Source organism: Dermacentor albipictus, chromosome 2, assembly GCF_038994185.2.
Source record: "Dermacentor albipictus isolate Rhodes 1998 colony chromosome 2, USDA_Dalb.pri_finalv2, whole genome shotgun sequence".
NCBI lineage: Eukaryota > Metazoa > Arthropoda > Arachnida > Ixodida > Ixodidae > Dermacentor > Dermacentor albipictus.
The window spans coordinates 25,125,284-25,144,633 of record NC_091822.1 but is presented as its reverse complement, the minus strand read 5'-3'; the positions used below and the strand labels follow the sequence as shown (position 1 = coordinate 25,144,633).

Genomic DNA, 19,350 nt, shown 5'->3' with positions numbered 1-19,350 from the left:
GCAGTTAACGGTTCTGCATCGATTACTGCAAATTAAACCAGGCCATGGAGAAAGACGTGTATCCGCTGCCACGCATCGACGATTTGCTGGACAGGCTGTGGCATGCATGTTACATTTCATCAATGGACCTACGAAGCGGTTATTGGCAGATCGAAGTCGATGAGGGAGATCATGAGAAAACTGCCTTCGTGACCCCCGACGTTCTTTACAAATTTAAGGTGCTTCCTTTCGGTTTGTGCTCACCGCCTGCTACTTTTCAGCGTCTATTGTACACATTACTATGAGGCCTGAAGTGTAAAACATGTTTGGTCTATCTAGACGACGTCATAGTGTTCTCAGCTACATTTGAGGAGCACCTAAGCCGGTTGCTCACTGTTCTTCAAGCCATACGCTCGGCTGGCCTAACGTCAGAGCCTGAGAAATGTCATTTCCGTTTCAGTGAATTGCGCTTCCTCGGTCATGTCGTCAGTCACGATAGTGTACGACCTGATCTATCCAAATTAGGCGCTGTGGCAAAGTTCCCCACACCATCCGCTAAGAATGCAATGAGGCGTTTGTTAGGGCTGTGCGCCAATTACCGACGCTTTCTTGCGAACTTTTCGTGTATTGCTGCACCGTTAACAAGCCTGACATGAGGCGATGTTCCCTTTCTATGGAGGGAAAATGAGTAAGTAGCATTTAGCGAACTACGCCAACGCGTGCAAAGGCCTCCTGTTCTCGCGCACTTCGACCAAGATGCCCCTACAGCGCTTGACACTGATGCGAAATACGTTGATCTGGGTGCCGTACTGGTACAGTGACAAGATGGGTACGAAAAAGTAATCGCCTACGCTAGTCGAACTCTCTCTCGTACGGAGGAAAACTACTCAACCAGCGAGAAGGAATGCCTCGCAGTGGTGTGGGTGGTTATCAAATTTCACCCGTACTTGTACGGCCGTTCCTTCCAAGTTGTCAGCGATCATCATTCTCCTTGTTGGCTGACTAACTTGAAAGACCCATCTGGCCATCTGGCGCGGCGGTCTTAGCCTTCAGGAGTTCGATATGACCATCATTTACAAGTCAGGAAAGAGGCACACCGACGCCGACTGCCTCTCGCGGTCACCCGTCGAATCCACGGGTAACGATGACATGGACGTGGACGCAGCAGTTTTGGGCGTCGTCGACGCCGTCACTGTTTAACAGAAGGAGCGCCACGAACAGGGGTTGCTCCCACTCATTAATTCCTTGGAAGACCGAAGTAAAGACGTTCCGCTACTGTATGCCAGGGGCTACCGTCGTTTTGTCTTTGGAACGATGTTCTGAGAAAAACTTTTCTGCCAGTGACAGCACGTACCTGCTTGTCGTTCCGGCATCACTTCGAAAAAATTAGTAAAAGCATGGCACGAGGAAACCACCGCAGGTCATCAGGCTACACGAAAACATTGTCCCGACTCCGACAAAAGTACTACTGGCGGAAGCTACCCACTGCTGTCAAACGTCAATACAAACATGTGCGGACTGCCGAAGACGCAAAGCGCCTTCCGGCAAGCCCGCAGGTCTCCTATATCCGGTCGAGGTACCAGGCCAGCCATTCGCCCAATTTGTAATGGATATCCTGGGCCCATTTCCAACTTCTACGGCTGGTAACGATGGATCATTATTGCTACATATTACCTGACGCACTACGCGGTAACGAAAGCTACACAGCGGGACACAGCAGCCGAAGTAGCTCATTTTTTTTTCATTGAAAACATCGTCCTTAGGCACGGCGCCCTAAAAGTAGTCATCACAGATAGGGGAACTGCCTTTACTGCCAAACTTCTTGACTCGCATCTCAGACTCAGTGGTACAAGCCACCGGTAAACAGCCGCATATCATCCCCAGACGAACAGACTAACCGAGTGTCTTAATAAGACCCTCCCAGACATGCTATGCATGTATGTCGACGTAGAACGTAAGAACTGGGTTCATATTTTGCCTCACGTAACATTCGCCTACAATATCGCACGACAAGAAACTACTGGAATGACACCATTCAGCTTGGTCCATGGTCGCGACGCCATGGTAATTCTGGATGCCATGTTGCCGCACAAGTTTGACGGCCTACCTACCGACGCTGACGAATTTACTCAGCGCACCGGAGAAGCCAGACAGCTTGCCCGCGTACGTATGTGCATTCAGCAAGACCAAGATGCAAAATGGTGTGATCTACGACACAGGTCCGTTTTCTAGGCTCCCGGCGACAAAGTAAGGCGACAAACCCACAAGCCGTCGTGGACTCTCCGAAAAACTGCTAAGACGGTGCTTTGGGCCATACAGAGTGATCGGCCGCCTGAGCGTCGTGAATTACGAGGTCGCTCCTGACCGTGATAGTAGCTCCAGTCACCGCAAGCACTTCCCCGATTTCGTGCACCTGGTACGGATGAGGCCATAACTGTTGACCTAACGTTTGCTTTTTTTGCTCTCTTTTTTGTGTGTGTGACTCTGTCCTGTTGTACTATGTCCCATTGTGCCGTTGTCCCGCTTAAATTGTGGATCGGGATGATGTTTCCTTCGGAGGGACTCAAATGATGCACCATTACTCCAATGAAGACGAGGACAACGCGAGTAGGCATGAGTGTTTTAGTGAAGGCGCAGGGAAGAAGTCGCAATTGCGCTCGGTATAAAAAGGCGACCCGCTTCTGTGCCTCCTGAATAGCGCTCTATGAACCTTATTTGAGACGTTGCGACAATACGATATGACAAAGATTCTGAGGGATTTAAAGTGCCTAACAAACACAGATGTTATTTCAACAGGACATCGAGACGTGGCGGGAGCGTCTCGTTATTTACAGACGACTATGAAAACTGTTTTCTTAATCGGTTTCTATTGCATTTTCATTGACTAAGGACTGCTTTGTGTTGAAAGCAAGTGTTTGCTTCTTGCTATATGTTATCGCCCCCTGATGGAGACGGTTGTACGTTTTTCACTCTTCCTGAGAAATCTTTTTTTCCAAGTGAAAGTATTCAGAGAGATATAATTAGTGATGATTTTAACAGTGACATGAAAGGTGCTACTCACAAAACAGTAGCCTGCAAGACTACTTACAACTTATCGGCATGTGAACCTGGTGCAGTCCGAAACAAGGTTAGCCTCTACATCGGCAACACTAACGAGATAAACGTTTTCTAGAAAAGACGGCAAAGAAGGCTTCTGATATTGACACGTGTACTTGATTATCTTAATCGGGTGACCACGTTTTGGCGTCTAACAAATGATATCGCTCAGCGCGCGACGCGCCTGCATGTATCGGAAGTTTCTCGAATGATATCGATCGTTCTATCCATTGGTTGTTGTCACCGAACCTTGTGTAATCTGACTGTATGCGCGACGCGAATGGTGCAGTACTTTCTGGAAGAAATACCGGTACCAGCCATTATTCTGGAACCTGCGATGGCTCATGTATAAAAGTCGAGGTGCTTGCCCGCAAATCAGATTTTTGACGATCGCCGACTGTAATCGCCGCTTTCGTTCTTTGAGTGTATCCTGCTTTTGAGGGCACACGTTTGCCCAGTAAACCGCTAGTTTCCCCACTCACAGTTTTTCTTCATTCTTCACCGTCACTCACTACTATGTGATATCTGGTGGAGGTACATTCATGTACAGGATGGCCCCGACAAGCTGTGATCAAAACCCGGACCACGAAGAAAACACGAACGTTGTCCCGGAGCATCGAACAAGCCGCAGGCTAAAACAACTTCCCCCGGAACACGGACTTCTACCTGAGACAGCGAAGAAGATCGTGGCGAAGTCTGCAACCAAAATGCAGCCACAGCGTCCCTCATCGTGCTACAAAACCCCAGGAAGCCACCAACCTTATGTGGATCATCAGCCGAAAAGACCCAGAAACCTGCTTGGAGGCTACGAGCGAATCGCGACTTCAAATAATTGTAACTCCTACAACAACCTGCGGTACGTATACTTCGCCTTAGTACACGCCACCAGAACATGGTTTGAAAACAGGGAGTGGAATCTGAGGACATGGGACCTGTTCTTTAATGGCTACCTAGGGATTTTTACGAGCATCGTGGGCAAGGAAAGGGCGGGAGTTCTGTTAAAAACCCGACTGCCATTAACCAACGAGAACGTCATAATTTCCACGGAGGAGATGCCGACCCCGACATGCCAGAGGAGAAAAAAGCTCGCTTCTTGATGAGGAGCGTCAAACAAGAGCTCTTCGTTGGATTCATCCGCAACCCTCCCAAGACCATTGCTGAATTTGCTTCCGAGGCCACAACCATTGAGAAGACGCTTGATAAGCCGACAAGGCAATATAACGGCCGAACTCTGACCCCGAACTTCACCGATCTTCAAGCACTCGCCAGCGACGACCTGCTAAAGACCATGAGTTGTCGTTCGCGAGGAAGTGCAGAATGTCTTTCCAAGGTCGCGTCCTCAAGTTACTTCAATGGACGACATCGTCAAAGAGGTTCAGAAATAATTTGCATTTCCTGAGGTGCAACCACAATCAACGCAGCCTCAGTCGGAAGCGATGACATACGCCACCGTCGCACGCCGCCAGTTCCCCCTCCGCTCCCGCACCACGTTCCCCGCAACGCTGCAACTCCGTCGTCCGCTGCCACTATCAGCACGCCAGACCACCGTACATCGCAGCTTCACCAGGAAGACACATGTATGGCGTACTCCCGACCACCGTCCGCCCTGCTCCCACTGCGGAGAAGGAGGCCACGTATACCGTCTGTGCCCATACCACGAAATGTTGATTGCGAGAATTCGCTGTGAACGCTCCATGCCCACAGCAAGGTGAATGTCCTCGTGATATCGCCTACTACGACGTCGCCACTCAGTGGAGCCCTCGACGACCATCCAGTTCGCCGTCACGAGGCCACTGCCTGTGGCCGCAGAGCCGAACATACACTGGCTCAACCCTGGGCTGGTCCGTAAGCTCCTATCCGGAAAACTAAAGGCAGCAACCAATCGAGTTACGGCTGCTGCACATCGAAATGACGAAGATCCTCCGCCATCGACGATGACGCTTCGAGATCCATTTCGACCACGCAGCAAAGATACGCCGCCATCCCAGCAAAGCCTGGAAACCAAAAATACGCTGACGAAAGGCTACCTTACAACGCTACATTCCAGCCACAAGTCCACGCGACGCAGGCATGATCCGACGCCAATGCCTAACTGCAACTGAAGACAAAACTTAAAGCCAGTTCCAGGCAGTGAACGCTGTCAAAACAGCGAAGCTGGGGGTCACTTTTTCAAGTTTGAACTCGTGTTTAGCGCGATTTTCATGAAAGTCTTTTGTCTCGTTGTCGTCGCTTCGCTACATTCGAGGGTTTGTTCCGGATTGTGCACACTCTTTAGTTGCGTAAGGTGCTGCCACACACCTTGCAGGTGTGGCAGCAGTCACTGTCATGGAATTGTCTGTTCAGCCATCCATCGTCACCTTCCGTGGGAGGAATCGGTCTGCGTCGACGTCTCTGCTCGGCCTCCTACTCTCGAAGTGCGTGGTTCGCGGGCATCTGCTGGCGCTTGGCATGGGTTGCCTCCTCTTGAAAGTGTAAAATGGCTTGCTTCCATCGGCACTTCGCTCGCGCTGGTCTTTCTCGATCCTTGCACGCATCGGCTTCCTTCTGCTGGATCTTCGCGACGTCGGCGCTGCCACTCCCGCGCGAGCTCCCGTTGCCACTCGCGCCGAGCGGGATGCACGACGCGAAAGGGCGCGCACCGGCGAAACACGTGCTCCTATACCCATCTCTTCCCCTTCCCCTCCCTTCTGATTGGTCCGCTCCTTCCCCTCCCCCTCTGGCGCACCCTGTGGTAGGTCCACTCGCATCCCGGCGGGGCCCCGGATGGATGGATGGATGGATGGATGGATGGATGGATGGATGGATGGATGGATGGATGGATGGATGGACGGACGGACGGACGGACGGACGGACGGACGGACGGACGGACGGACGGATGGATGGATGGGTGGATGGGTGGATGGGTGGGTGGGTGGGTGGGTGGGTGGGTGGGTGGGTGGATGGGTGGATGGGTGGATGGATGGATGGATGGAACGAGCGTCCTCCTTGGAACGGGGTGGTGAGTTGCGCCACCGATTTCCAAACAAACACCAAACAAGAAAAAAGAAAAAAAAACGGAACTCCCACAACCAAATTTTCTGATCCCCTATTGCGAACTTTGCTTTCGTACGTTTCCGTTTTTTGTCGGTTCCCTACTTTTCTTCCAACATTCTCCAATCATTCTCCAATCGCCTCTTACTAATCCCGACTGTGGACATGTTTACTTTTCCACTACTCTCGCTGAACCCAAGCGCTTCAAAGAATCCAATGGTGCCTAAATCGACCACTGGGCAGATGACTTTACATTCTAACAAAACATGTTCCATGGTTTCCCTAGCCTTACTGTAGCAAGCACATGTTTCTCCTTCCTTCTTATATCTCACTTTATAGGTGCGTGTTCTCAGGCATCCCGATCTCGCTTCGAATAGTAAGGAGCTTCCCTTTGAGTTATAATTAATTGTTTTTTCCCCGATTTCATTTTTTCCGCTTAAGTAGTTACTCATGGCAGGTTTCCTTTCCATTGCCGCCACCCAAGAGATTATTTCAGCCGCTCTGACTTTCCGCTTGACATTCTTCGTTGCCGTGTTGCTCACCCTACATGCCACATACCTGTAGGTAAGCTTCCTAGTTCTTTTCCTCGACTGTGAATCAATGTTTTTCCTGTACAGATACCTCAACACTCTTCCAGCCCATTTACTTTCTTCCAGACTCCTCAGTAGCTCTTCATCATCAATTTTACTGTGAGATTCCCTCACTTCAAAACTAGTCCAGCTCATATCACCCTGCACAGCTTCATTTGTAGTCTTCCCGCGAGCGCCCACTGCGAAGGGACCCAGTGACCTTGGGTTCCCATCGAGTTCTCATTTTACACCTGATTTAAAGCAAACAACCGCATTTCCAAAATTTGGTCCTAGAACCATTACACCTTTCCACATACCTTGGCGCACCTCGTACCTATGGTATCACCATAGCGCTCTGTGCTTCATTATGGCTGCATTGCTCTGCCCCGTCACTGTTATTCTTTCTTCCTGTGTTTCCATATATCTATTTCCCTCGTTTATCCATAAGCCAAAGTATTTATGTTCTGTTATCCGAGGTATTTTCCGGCCCTGTATCGCCACTGTATGTTCCCTGTTTTCATCGAATACCATAACACCTTATTTTCTAATCTAAATTTGAAACCTAAATAGTGGCCTTCCTGTCCACAGATATCAGCCAGACGTTGCAAATCACTTTGCTTGTTAGCTAGCAACACAATGTCGTCCGCATAAAATAAACCTGGAAGCTGCTGCTCTACTAATGTACCCGCCTGTTTGAATGAGAGATTAAAGCCGATATTACTTCCTTCTAGCGCCCTCTGCATCCTCACCATGTACATCGTAAGCAGCAGTCGGGATAAGGGACACCCCTGCCTCAGTCCCTTGTTGATATCAACTTTCTCCTCACTTCTCATCCCTCCCCATTCAACGCAAACGGTATTTTCTGGGTAAGTCTACCTCAAAAGCTGTAGGCAATCGTCACCTAAGCCTTCCCCTACCAGAATATCCCACAATATGTGGCGGTCTACTTTTTCATAGGCTCCTGTAATGTCTAAGAAGGGCACATATAACGGTCTGCTTTCTACTTTTGATATTTCAATAGACTGAGTAAGAACAAATAAGTTATTATCTAAACGCCTACCTATTCTGAAGCCATTCTGAAGTTCTCCTAAAATGCCTTTATTCTCTGCCCATGCTAGAAGCTTTAATTTGATTGCCTGCATTGCTAGCCTCTGTATTACCGATGTAATGGTCAACGGTCTATACGACTGAATTCTATCTTTCTCCCCCTTACCTTTAAAAATGAAATTCATCCTACTTTGTCGCCAGCTACCTGGTATTCGTCTATTTTTTTAAAGTTTCTTTCACTGCTTTCCCCAAAGCTTCCTTACTTTTTCGCCCTAATTTAATAATGAGCCTAACGAAAACCTCGTCTAGCCCTTTGGCTGTGCGCTTAGGAATTTTCTCTTCGGTTATCTTCCAGTTGAAATGTGTCAGCACCAGCTCCTTTTCCACCTGGGTCTCTTTCATGCTCTTTTTTTTCTTGAAATACCACCTCGTCATTGCCTTGGAAAGATTTGGCTGTTACTTTGCGGATGTAATTTATTGCCGCTTCTCCTTCCAATCTGTTTTCATCTTCGTCTAGGATATGTTGTTGTAATGTTGTTGACTTCCATCTAATAATTTTATGTGGTTCCAAAATACTCTAGGTGTGGCCTTCTTTTTTTTACGTATTTCTGACAACCGACATTCACTTTTGCCTTTTACTTTTCTTTGCACCAGTATTTGAACCATAGACGTTTTCTCCCGGTACATTTCCCATTTACTGGTTACTTCATCCTGCAGAAACTGCGCCTCCTTTGCCTGCCTGTGCTCTCGGGATGCTTTCTGTCGTTCGGCGATCGCTTCTCGTATCTCCCTGTTCCATGAGCTTTTCGGTTTCTTTTTTCCTATACATATATTCATAACATATTCCTTTCAGACGAATATGTTGTTTCTCTTTCCGTATTTCTGTCGTTATTACACTTAGAAGCTCACTATATTACCACTTTTTATTTGGCCCTTTGCCAATTTCTTCCTCGACTCTAGTGACTATATTTTCTATTCTTTCAGCCTTCAATTTTGGACTGGCCATTTTGCGCTCCTTACTCTCTTTCCCAACTACATATCCCATTTTTAAAATGATGCGTTTATGGTCACTCCAGATGCTGCTATACCCTTCCTCATCAATGACCATTTCTCTCAACTTATCATGAATTGCTTCTGTGATCAGACAGTAGTCAATGGTTGATTGCCGGTTTCCCACTTCCCACGTGATCTGCCCTTTACACTTAGGCCCTGTATTCACGATAACGAAGTTATGTGGCTCACATAGGTCGAGCATTGACTTCCCGTTGTCGGCATAGCCATCTAAATCCTGTATGTAGGCATTCATGTCACCTAATAGGATTATTTCAGCACCTTTGCCGAAACCCTTAATATCAGCGCTTATGCATTCCACTAGCTCTTTGTTCTTCTCTGTGCAATTATTTGCGGTCCCCAAATACGTAACGCCCAGCCAAGTTTTTTTCCCACTCATGGTACCTGATCACTTAAGATGCTCTTGACATTTTGAATTTACTCTTGTTCATTTGGCTCCCTGATGGATGAGCATTCCGACTCCCCCTCCTTTTCTATCCGACTTAGTTCTGTTGCACCCTTCCCAAACATAATTCTCTCCTACCGATGGATGGATGGATGGATGTTATGAGCGTCCCCTTGGAACGGGGCAGTCGATTGCGTCACCAAGCTCTTGCTATTATTCTGCCCAATCTCCTACCTAGGTTAAACAATAAAAAAGAGAAAAAAATCCACTATAGACTTCCCCACCCCAATTTTCTGATCCCCTATTTCGAACTGTGCTTTTGTGCGTCTCCATTTTTTGTCGTTTCCCTACTTTTCTTCCACCAATCCTCCAATCGCCTCTTACTAATGCCTGTTGCGGACATGTTTACTTTTTCACTGCTGTCGCTGAACCCAACTGCTTCAAGGAGGTCAGTGGCGCCTAAATCGACCGCGGGGTCGACATCATCGCATCCTAATAAATCATGCTCCATAGTCTCCCTAGCTTTACCACAGCAAGCACCACTCCTGTATCTAGCGATGAGCTCTGGAACCACCCCCCTGCGTGACACCGGACGCTGCACGGCCAAGACTCGATTTAGAACAAGAACAGCTCCGATGTTAAAAAAGCACAGTCCTCGGCATGCTTCTCAACGGCCACCGCAGTTGTAAATACTGGAGTCGACTACTCCGTCATCAGTAGATTATTCGCCGCCAAGTTGAAAAAGTCAAGACTGCATGCGACGGCCCTCAAATTCTGACAGCTGGAGGGCTGACTGGAATCTGCACGCCAAGAATTACAATTCATGAACGCACCTACCCGGCGACATTCGTTCTCCTCCAACAGCGCTCACGAGACGTAATTCTCGGCATGGACTTCCTGAACCAACACGGCTTAATCATCGACCCGAGGACGAAGTCGACAACGCTGTCCACATAACAAGCAATACCGGTGGAGTGGTCTTCACGTCAGCGTGCATAAAGTGTACTTGAGGACGAAATCAGGATCCCGCCTCGCTCCAGCATTTTCATTTCCGTCGGCAGCTAAACACCCGCAGATGTCGAAGGCATCATCGAGGGTGACGACAATCTACTATGCGCGGATTGTCTTCGTTTTTGTGGCGAAACAACGCCCTTGTGAAGAACTTTTCACCAGCCAATGCAAATTACCTTCTCGTCGTGTCCGCAGCACTCTGCACGCCCTGCACGATGATTGGACAGCCGGGCACCTCAGGTTTTCTCGCACCCTCGCAAGAATGCAAGAGAAGTACTACTGGCCGAGCCTCACCGCCGACGTCGACCTTTACGTCAAGACATGCCACGAGTGCCAGCGCCGCAAGACACCACCGCCAAGCCCGACGGAATTACTAAAATCGATCAAGACTCCTTGCCGACCATCTCAGCAGTTTCGCACGACATTTGGAAACAAGCGGATCGTTGCGGCTACCGACTACGGCCGTACCGCTACGCCGAAGCGAAAGCACTGCCTAAAGGTAGTGCAGTCAAAGTCGCTAAATTCTTCGTCGAGAGCATCCTGGTGCGGCAGAGTGTCTCAGAAGTCCTCATCACCGGCAGAGGAACGGCTTTCACTGCATAGCTCACCCAAACCATGTTGCAATACAGACAGGCAAACCACCGGAGGACAAGTGCCTACCACCCGGAGACGAATGGTCTTACGGAGCAGCTGAATAAGACTCTCGCCAACATGCTTACAATGTAGTACGTCGACGTTGAACACAATACATAGGATGCTGTCACGCCATCACAACACAGCGGTGCAAGAAACAACACAGCGGCAGTGCTCGCGCATCTGCTTACGCATTCCTTTCTACTTCTACAGGCCATCTTGTTGAGCAAGTTCTTCTCAGAAGACCACCTGATTTCGGCTGGCTCGACTGCACGTGCCATCAAGGAAGTTATCTTGCCTAGCAGCATCTTCACAGAAGACCACCAGGCGGTGCTCGGTTCTCCCGGCATCGCTACATAAAGGCCACCTTCGTCTGCTGTCGACCAGTCTTAGCAGCAGCGGAAGTGCTCGCGCATCTGCTCACGCATTCCTTTCTACTTCTACAGGTTGGTTACGACAGCATCTCTTGTTTTTATTATTCTTCTGTTACTGTCGCTGCTGCCAAGAACTGTTTTTATGCTACTTGTATCTTTGAATTAGGTTTATTCAGTGTTTTTTTAGTGCTGTTAGACATGCCCACCTGTGCCGAGCTCGCTAAGAGAATCGATGAACTGGAAACAAGACTTCTTAATCAATCGGATCATATGACTGATCGCATTGTTGAGAAGATTTTCCTTAACATGAAGACATCTGGCGTTGATGTGCTGGAGCTAAAGAAGCACGTGGGCAGCCTTGAGTCCAGTCTTAAGTTTCTGAACGATCTGGTTGCCAAGCTTCACGGTGAAAAGGCCTCACTCGTGGCAGAAAACAAAGCTCTCAAAATGGAAAACTGTTCACTTTCCCGCAGGGTCTCCGAGCTTGACCAGTACTCTCGCATTAACAACATCGAGATCAGGGGTATCCCTTGTACACAGTGCGAGGACTGTGTTGCAGTTTTGGAGACAGTGGGCAGGAAAATTGGCTGTCCCGTGACTTCTGCTGATATCGATGTTGTTCATCGTGTCGCTACTAAAGATAAGGCTAAGAAAAACTTAATTGCAAGATTCTGTTCTCGAACGAAAAAGAATGAGTTTATCAGCAAGGCACGAAAGGCAAGGCTCTGCCTGAATGACATCGGCAACTATGACAACTTTCCCATATTTGTTAATGACCACTTGTCACCACAAAATAAGGCACTCTTTTCCAAAGCACTAGTGCTAGGAAAGCCAATAACTGGAAGCACCTGTAGACGGATAATTGTCAGATTAAGGCCAGAAAGACAAATTAAAGCCGTGTTTGCCGCATTGCTGACGAGTCCGATCTTTCTGTTTTCAACTAACTGCCTGTATTCTGACTCTTAATTTCATTACCATCCACCATGGATTCTTACCTGTCAGCATCTGCGCTGAATAAATTCATGTCACGCGACTACCATTCAATTATTCACTTCAATGCTAGAAGTCTCCGCAAGCATTTTGATGATTTTGAGAACCTGTTTTCGACACTTAACAATACCTTTTCAATAATGTGTGTGTCTGAAACCTGGCTTAGTGATGAAGACAAGGACCTATTCTGCTTTAACTCATACACTTCTGAGTATTCTCACAGAGAAATTAGTAATCATGGTGGTTCAGCTATATTTGTGTCATCTAACATTCCATATAAACGACGGCCAGATTTGGAGTTGAATATTACTAACTGTGAATCTGTGTTTGTGGAATTTGATTCCCCCGTCTTCAGTATAGGCAACAAGAACTTAGTGTTTGGCTGAATTTATCACTCACCTTCTTTAGTTACTCATTTCTGCAGTGCGCTTGATCTAACCATGGAAAAAATATCATACGCTAATTGTAATGCAATAATCATGGGCGATATCAACATTAACCTCTTAGATACCAATTCATCTAATTCTTCCAGTTATTCAAGCATCTTCCACAGTTTTGGATATGAATGTTTAATTTCTCTCCCTACTCGTTGTCCTAACGTTGCTGATGGCACCTTAATTGATCATGCATTATCAAACTTAACAGATCCACCTGAGGCTGGAATTGTTACCATCGATATTACCGATCACTATCATATCATTCTACGCCTGCGCAATCACTCAGCCTTATCTAACACGTCATTCTACAGAGTTGTACTTGACAAAGAGATGTTCTTTGCAAGCGTAACTGAAACTGACTGGTCAAAAGTTATGTCATCTAATGAACCTCAAAAATCTTTTTCGCAGTTTTTAACCACACTTTCATCGCATTTCAACTCCCACTCTCATAAAATAAAATGCAGAAAAAAGGTATCATTGCCACAAAATCCATGGCTTACTGATAACCTTCTGAAAGCTATGCGGTCTCGTGAAAATTTATATAAAAAAAACAAAGAAGCAACCTTTCAATACTAAACTACTTGCCCATTACAAAAAATTTTCTAACTTTCTTTCTGCAAAGGGTAGAAGTGCGAAGAGGAATTATAACGAACAAAAAATTATAGAATGTGGTAATAACACTAGGAAAAAGTGGGAAATAGTCAACTCCTTTTTGAACCACAACTCTCAGAAAGTCATTTCGAGAATCATTCACAATGACATGGAATACATTAATCCGCTTGATATTGCAAATGCATTTTGTGATGCTTTCTTCAATAAAACTTCTGATTCTGATTCATGCTGCAACATGTCCTTTAAGAGCTTACCTCACTCATTTTTTCCTTTTTCCAACAACACCTGATGAAGTAATTTTAGTAATTAAAACCCTTAATGTCACTAGTGCTGGCCTAGATAATATGAATGCTTACCACATTAAAATGATCGCGGAACATATCGCTAACGTCCTCTCAGCTATCATTAACCTGATTTTTAAAACCGGTGTTTTTCCACGTGAACTCAAACGCGGTCGACTCATTCCCGTTTTCAAAAAAGGTGATCGCATGCTTACACGGAGCTATAGACCCATTTGCGTTCTTCCATTTTTTAATAAAGTTATTGAAAAACTTATAGAAAAATGTTTAACAATATATTTAGACAAATTTAGTATTCTTTCCCCTTTTCAGTTCGGCTTTCGTTCAGGCTTTTCAACTAATCTGGCTCTTATATCTCTTACTGATTTTCTCAAAAAAGCAATTGATGAAGGTAAATTTGCAGCCTCTATATTCGTTGACCTATCTAAGGCCTTCGACTCAATTAATCACACAATTCTTTGTGCTAAATTTGAAGCCATCGGAATATAACTGGTTCGCCTCTACTTCTAATCCGCAGTTACTTACAAGATAGAAAACAAGCCGTTATTATTTCTGGGTACTACTCTAAAGAAGCTACTACTAACATTGGTGTACGACAGGCGTCCATATTAGGTCCTCTACATTTCCTAATTTATATTAATGATCTGCCCAGTTGCCTCTCCTCATCGAAGTGTATCCTGTACGCAGATGATACTACTATATTTAGCTCTAACAATTGTATATCAACGCTAACACGCGAGCTCAATGAAGATCTCGTGAAAATTTCCACATGGTGTGAACTTAACAAGCTACAGATTAACCATAATAAGACCAATTTTGTCGTTTTTGCCTCACATCAGCGATCGCCTGAGCTCCTTCAGTCTATTTCAATTAACAATCACCTAATCAATGCAGTTGATCATTGCACCTATTTAGTTGTGGAATTTGACCGCCATCTCAAATTTCACCTTCACATTGCTAATGTTAAACAGAAAATGGCAAACGGGATACGCGTTTTAATCAAAGCACGACCATATTTATTTTCCACTCTCATGTCGCTTTATTATGCTTTTGTTCATTCTCATATTAACTATAACATTGAATCATGGGAAAACACCTATAACAGTCACCTAACGTCGTTGCAAGTCATTCAGAATCGAGCTATTCGGCTAATAACATTTTCACCTCGCAGCATTAGTGCAACGCGGCTGTTACATGCACATAATATTTTCAACGTCACTGACCTTGTTAAATATAACCTGGCCATATTTATTTTTACGGCTTTAAACAATGATATTCCAGTAACCATCATACCGAAGACTTCCCTTACTAATACTAATAATACTAGATTTGCTGAAGATATTAACTTCATTTTACCCTTAGTTCGCACCAACTATGGTAAGCAATCACTGCACTTTTCAGCTTTATCTCTGTGGAATACATTACCATTCCCTTTAAAATTGTTCCATGCTCACAGATTTCGTACTGAACTTAAGCATTTTCTTTTAGCTTCCTCCGACTTTCCCATTCGAGTATAGTATGTGTTGTATTATTAACTTTCTCTTTTTCTCTTGATTTCCTTCCCGCATATATATATGTATATTTTTTACTTTCTTTCTTCTAAGCTATTTTTGTAGTTTCGCCTTTCGTTGACTATATCGAAACCTTGTTTTTGTTTATTACATACATATGCTGCTTTTCTGTTCATTTATGCCTTGTCTCATAAAACCTTTATTCGTAAATTTTTCATGTTGCCATTGTTGTATGTGTTATTAATTCTAGTCATCATGCACAGGAGGTCCCATTTCAGTTTCTAACTACGGGACCTCCTTCTGTATATACATATGTTGTAATTATCCTCATTTTGTTATGACTAAACTGATTCTCATTCTGAAGCTGGTTTACGGCAGGTACCCTACGACGACTCTTCGCGTCGTAGGATATGCTGCCGGGTATGCTATGCTGCCGCACATCACCGGCGAAGAGAATATCGACGTCGCCGCCTATTTCCAGCGCGCCGAAGAAGCCCGCCTGCGCTTCAAGAACGAGAGCGATAGCCAGCACTAATCTTGAACGACGCTACGTGGAATACCAGCCCGGTGACCGTGCTTTGGTCTGGACTCTGGTACGCTGACGAGTACTTAGCGAGAACCTGTTACCCTGCTATTTCTGACCCTACAAGATCATACGACGCATTATCGCCCTGGACTATGAGGTCATGCCAGATGGCATTTCCCAATAACAGCGGCGCCGCGCACGACCTGAAGTCGTCCATGTGGTGCGTCTTAAGCCTTTGTACACCCCCTCAGGATTTTAGGGATTTAGTTGCAATCTTATTTTGTAGTTGTATTTTTTTCTTTAGTGGTTTAGTTTTCGCTTTCGTGTTTGTAGCATCGGTACGATGCCTTTAAAAGGGCGGGTGGGGGCTATTGACACGCGTACTTGTTTATCTTTATCGGGTGACCGCGTTTCACCGTCTAACAAACGTTATCGCACAGCGCAGGACGCGCCTGCATGTATCGGAAGTTTCTGCAATGTTATCGATGCTTCCATCCAATGTCTGTCACCGAACCTTGTGAATGTATGCACGACGCGAATATTGTAGAACTTTGTGGATGACACGCGGGTCCCAGAGATTACTCTAGAACATTCGACGGCTCATGTATACAAGCCGAAGCGCTTGACCCGCTGATCGGAAGCCGGAAGCTTCTTGTACATCTTGGAGCATCGTAAGCACACATAGCTATAAATTATATTTTTAAATGCAGATTGTACTTATAGAATAAAAGCAAGACGACCGCATCTCAGCTGTAGATTTACATGAAAAAGTTGCGTCCCACTTGTAACGTTCTTTTCTCTCACAGTTTGAACAAACTATCCCACCAGTCAATGAAAGTAACTCGCACAGGTCCATCCATCTTAATTAAGGGTGTCTTAGGCCTGCAGTACATCATTACTGCATTCTTTAAATACCAGTTCATCACAGAGGTTGTTTATAACGAAAAACAGAATGATAACAAGGGAATAATCCACGCGAGGAGTCACAGCAGTGACGCAAGTGGCCAGTTTAGATATCAAGATGCGCTGTGGGGTATACTAAAATCGCAGAATGTAAAGAAGCAATATTATAAACATGGTCACTATTTCTTCGTGAAAGTTTATTCTAATGAATATAGCAGTGTTGCTGTCTAGAATAACGTATCTTTCCAACCCGTCATTTGAATTCCTCTTTCTGGGCACCCTAACTTCTCCCAGCGCAAAAAAGTAGATGGCATTTTACGAAATCTGACAGAAATGCTGTGAAAACGCTCACCTCCTCCGTAGACGATGAACATCATGGGAAACTGGCTCGCATTAGCACTGCCAGCCGTCATGATGAACAGTGTGGCAAGTCTGTGGGCGCGGCTCTGGTAACTCTGCGCGTCCTGCACGACCTGCGATCAGTTCCCAGCGACAGCAAGCGTCAACATGCACCGGGAATAAACCACACATAAGAATGTAACAATAAGGATATAATAAAAGGAAAGTATAGTGAACTATGCCTTCGATACCGTCCACTTACATGCAAGTAAGGCTGTTGAATTCGTTCTAGGTTCAGTGGAGGAAAGTGCGCTTACCTGAAACACTTACACCGCAAACACTTTGTTGAAGAAGACGTGTCACACCATATGATTCGAACGAGGCGCTTGTCTGCACAACCGGTACTTCCCCTGAACTATATGGGTCCTTTGACACAGGTTACCCGGACATGGGGCGCTATAACGTAAAACTATTCCAAACTTTTCTGTTCCAATTCTGCTATCAGCCCTCCATGATTCGTCAAAAACGTTTTTCGACCACCCCCCACTTCACCTGTCTGTCACGCAACGTCACGAAAACCGCGATACATCCCCATCTGATATGATGTGTACACACTGATTATGCATGATTTGACAGAAAAAAGAAAAACAGTTATTTCTGATTCGACCTGTTTTCGCCATTAGTCCTCTGCTATTGGTAAAAAGTTTTCGGGCTGCACCCACTTCACCTGCATGTCACGCGACGTCACAAAACCGCACAAACTCACCACGTCAAAGTGACGTGTACGCGATAAAGATGCATTATTATGCCGAACAAAACTGAATTTTTTTCGGAATAGCCGCAGGCTGCCCCGTTCCGAAAGGAATAAAAGATCGCTGCAGCCGATCGCTGAGACGCTGGCTACTCGCACCTGCCGGAGAGCATGGGTGTATTTGCGTATCATAAAACTTCTGACGTGACCGTGTAACGTTTTCAAGCACTTTCGGCACGTTTACTACGTCATTCTGCCAACTATTCTCTGCTGAGGGTCAGTTTTAGCGTCATTCTTAAGCTTCCGTTGCATGCCGCCGCGATTTTCGACCAGCCACCACAAGCAAAGTAAGCGAAAGCCGACCAATCGCAGACGCCGGCACCACCCTCTTCATCCGGTTATCGATTTTCAGTGCACTGGCTCTGCGCCAGTGAATCCCTCTCCACTTGAGCGTTCTCCTCGCCTCTTGTCAGCCAATTAGATACCACAAGCCGCTCAGTGTAGGCAATGTTATTCGCTTTTCAAGCAAACAGATGTTACCTCCTATGAACGAGGAGAGCGTTTCATTGGTCTGTTCAGACAACCCTGCGGGTGACCGCCCGGTGCTTGCGTCGGTGGTTACGCAAATTTGACGTCAGGAAATTGGAATAGAAACATATTGCAATAGTTTTACGTTATAGGGCCCATGCTTTAATTTAAACACCGCCTTTTACAAAAAAGTAATGTTAACTACTACTTATGTAAAGAAGTGAATGAAGGGAGAAGTGAAAAAATAATGACTAGAAACTTCGAGGGGCCTTCAGTACTCACGAAAATCTGTCTCGCTTGTGGTTACGTAGATACCCATAACCATGAATTCACAGCGCGCACTAGCCCTTGACATTTGCTTCGCGAGCAATAAGTTTGCGCTTATTTGAAAAATTGCGGTTACAACGTAATGAATTTCTCACAGCCGTTATATTGTGAAGCGCAAGAGAGACGGCGTTATCGGTTCTGGTGCCGTACGGCGCCTTTTCGGTGCAGCCGAATACCTGAGTCACCGCAAAATGCGAATGAGCATGGAATGGGCTTTGACTGCATAGCACGACCTAGGTGCGGGAAGGCCCATATAAAAAATTATATTTAAATTGTATATACACTGCAACCAGAGCGCGACAAAGACATTCACGGGCGTCAAGAGCCTAAACACCTCATCGCCTTTCTCATGGAGCCTCGTCTCTTCAGCGTCTGTCAACATTACCGTAATATTTCCTCCGGCGGCAAAAGCTCCGTCCCGGCGCCGCTAAATATTTAAGGCGCGTGGAGAGTTGCAAGGCTTGAGCCTGGCGACGTAGAAAATGTCACTGGTTGTAACAGCGGAAGACGTAGAGGGCGTGGGTAGAGTCATTTCATAGGTGACTTCAGACAAATGGCTGAATGCGCAATATGTACCTGTGAAACAAGAGAGTAACTTTTCCCAAATGCCAATTGTTGTCAATCAACATGTGCCGCTGGCACGTACATATCTTGCTAGACTCACTGGCCCCGTATCTAGTCCATTGGCAGTGACTGCGGTGACGTCACGAGATAAGGCTATGAATGCTACCAACCTTTAATAAAGCGTGTTCATTTTTCGCCAACCACTTTACTTTACGAGCTTTACGGGATGGTGATCAAAGCCCCACGAGGGTGCGGGGCGAAAAAGTGACGTCCCGGTGCTTCTGGTTCTCTTGAGACACTTGCAGAGGAGCGTGTGCAAGTTGGCGAGTATGGTCATGCCAGGGGATGGAATCACGGGCCAGTTCACC

General features: G+C 46.1%; 1 protein-coding gene across 1 annotated transcript in view; it reads right to left on the bottom strand.

Moving 5' to 3' along the window:
• LOC135897890 (uncharacterized) overlaps positions 1 to 19,350 on the bottom strand; it is a 164,811-nt gene that overhangs the window by 125,522 nt on the left and 19,939 nt on the right. Inside the window, exon 3 of the mRNA XM_070533200.1 lies at positions 16,826 to 16,946. Coding sequence (XP_070389301.1) covers positions 16,826 to 16,946 — 121 coding nt within the window. The remainder of the gene's footprint in view (positions 1 to 16,825; positions 16,947 to 19,350) is intronic.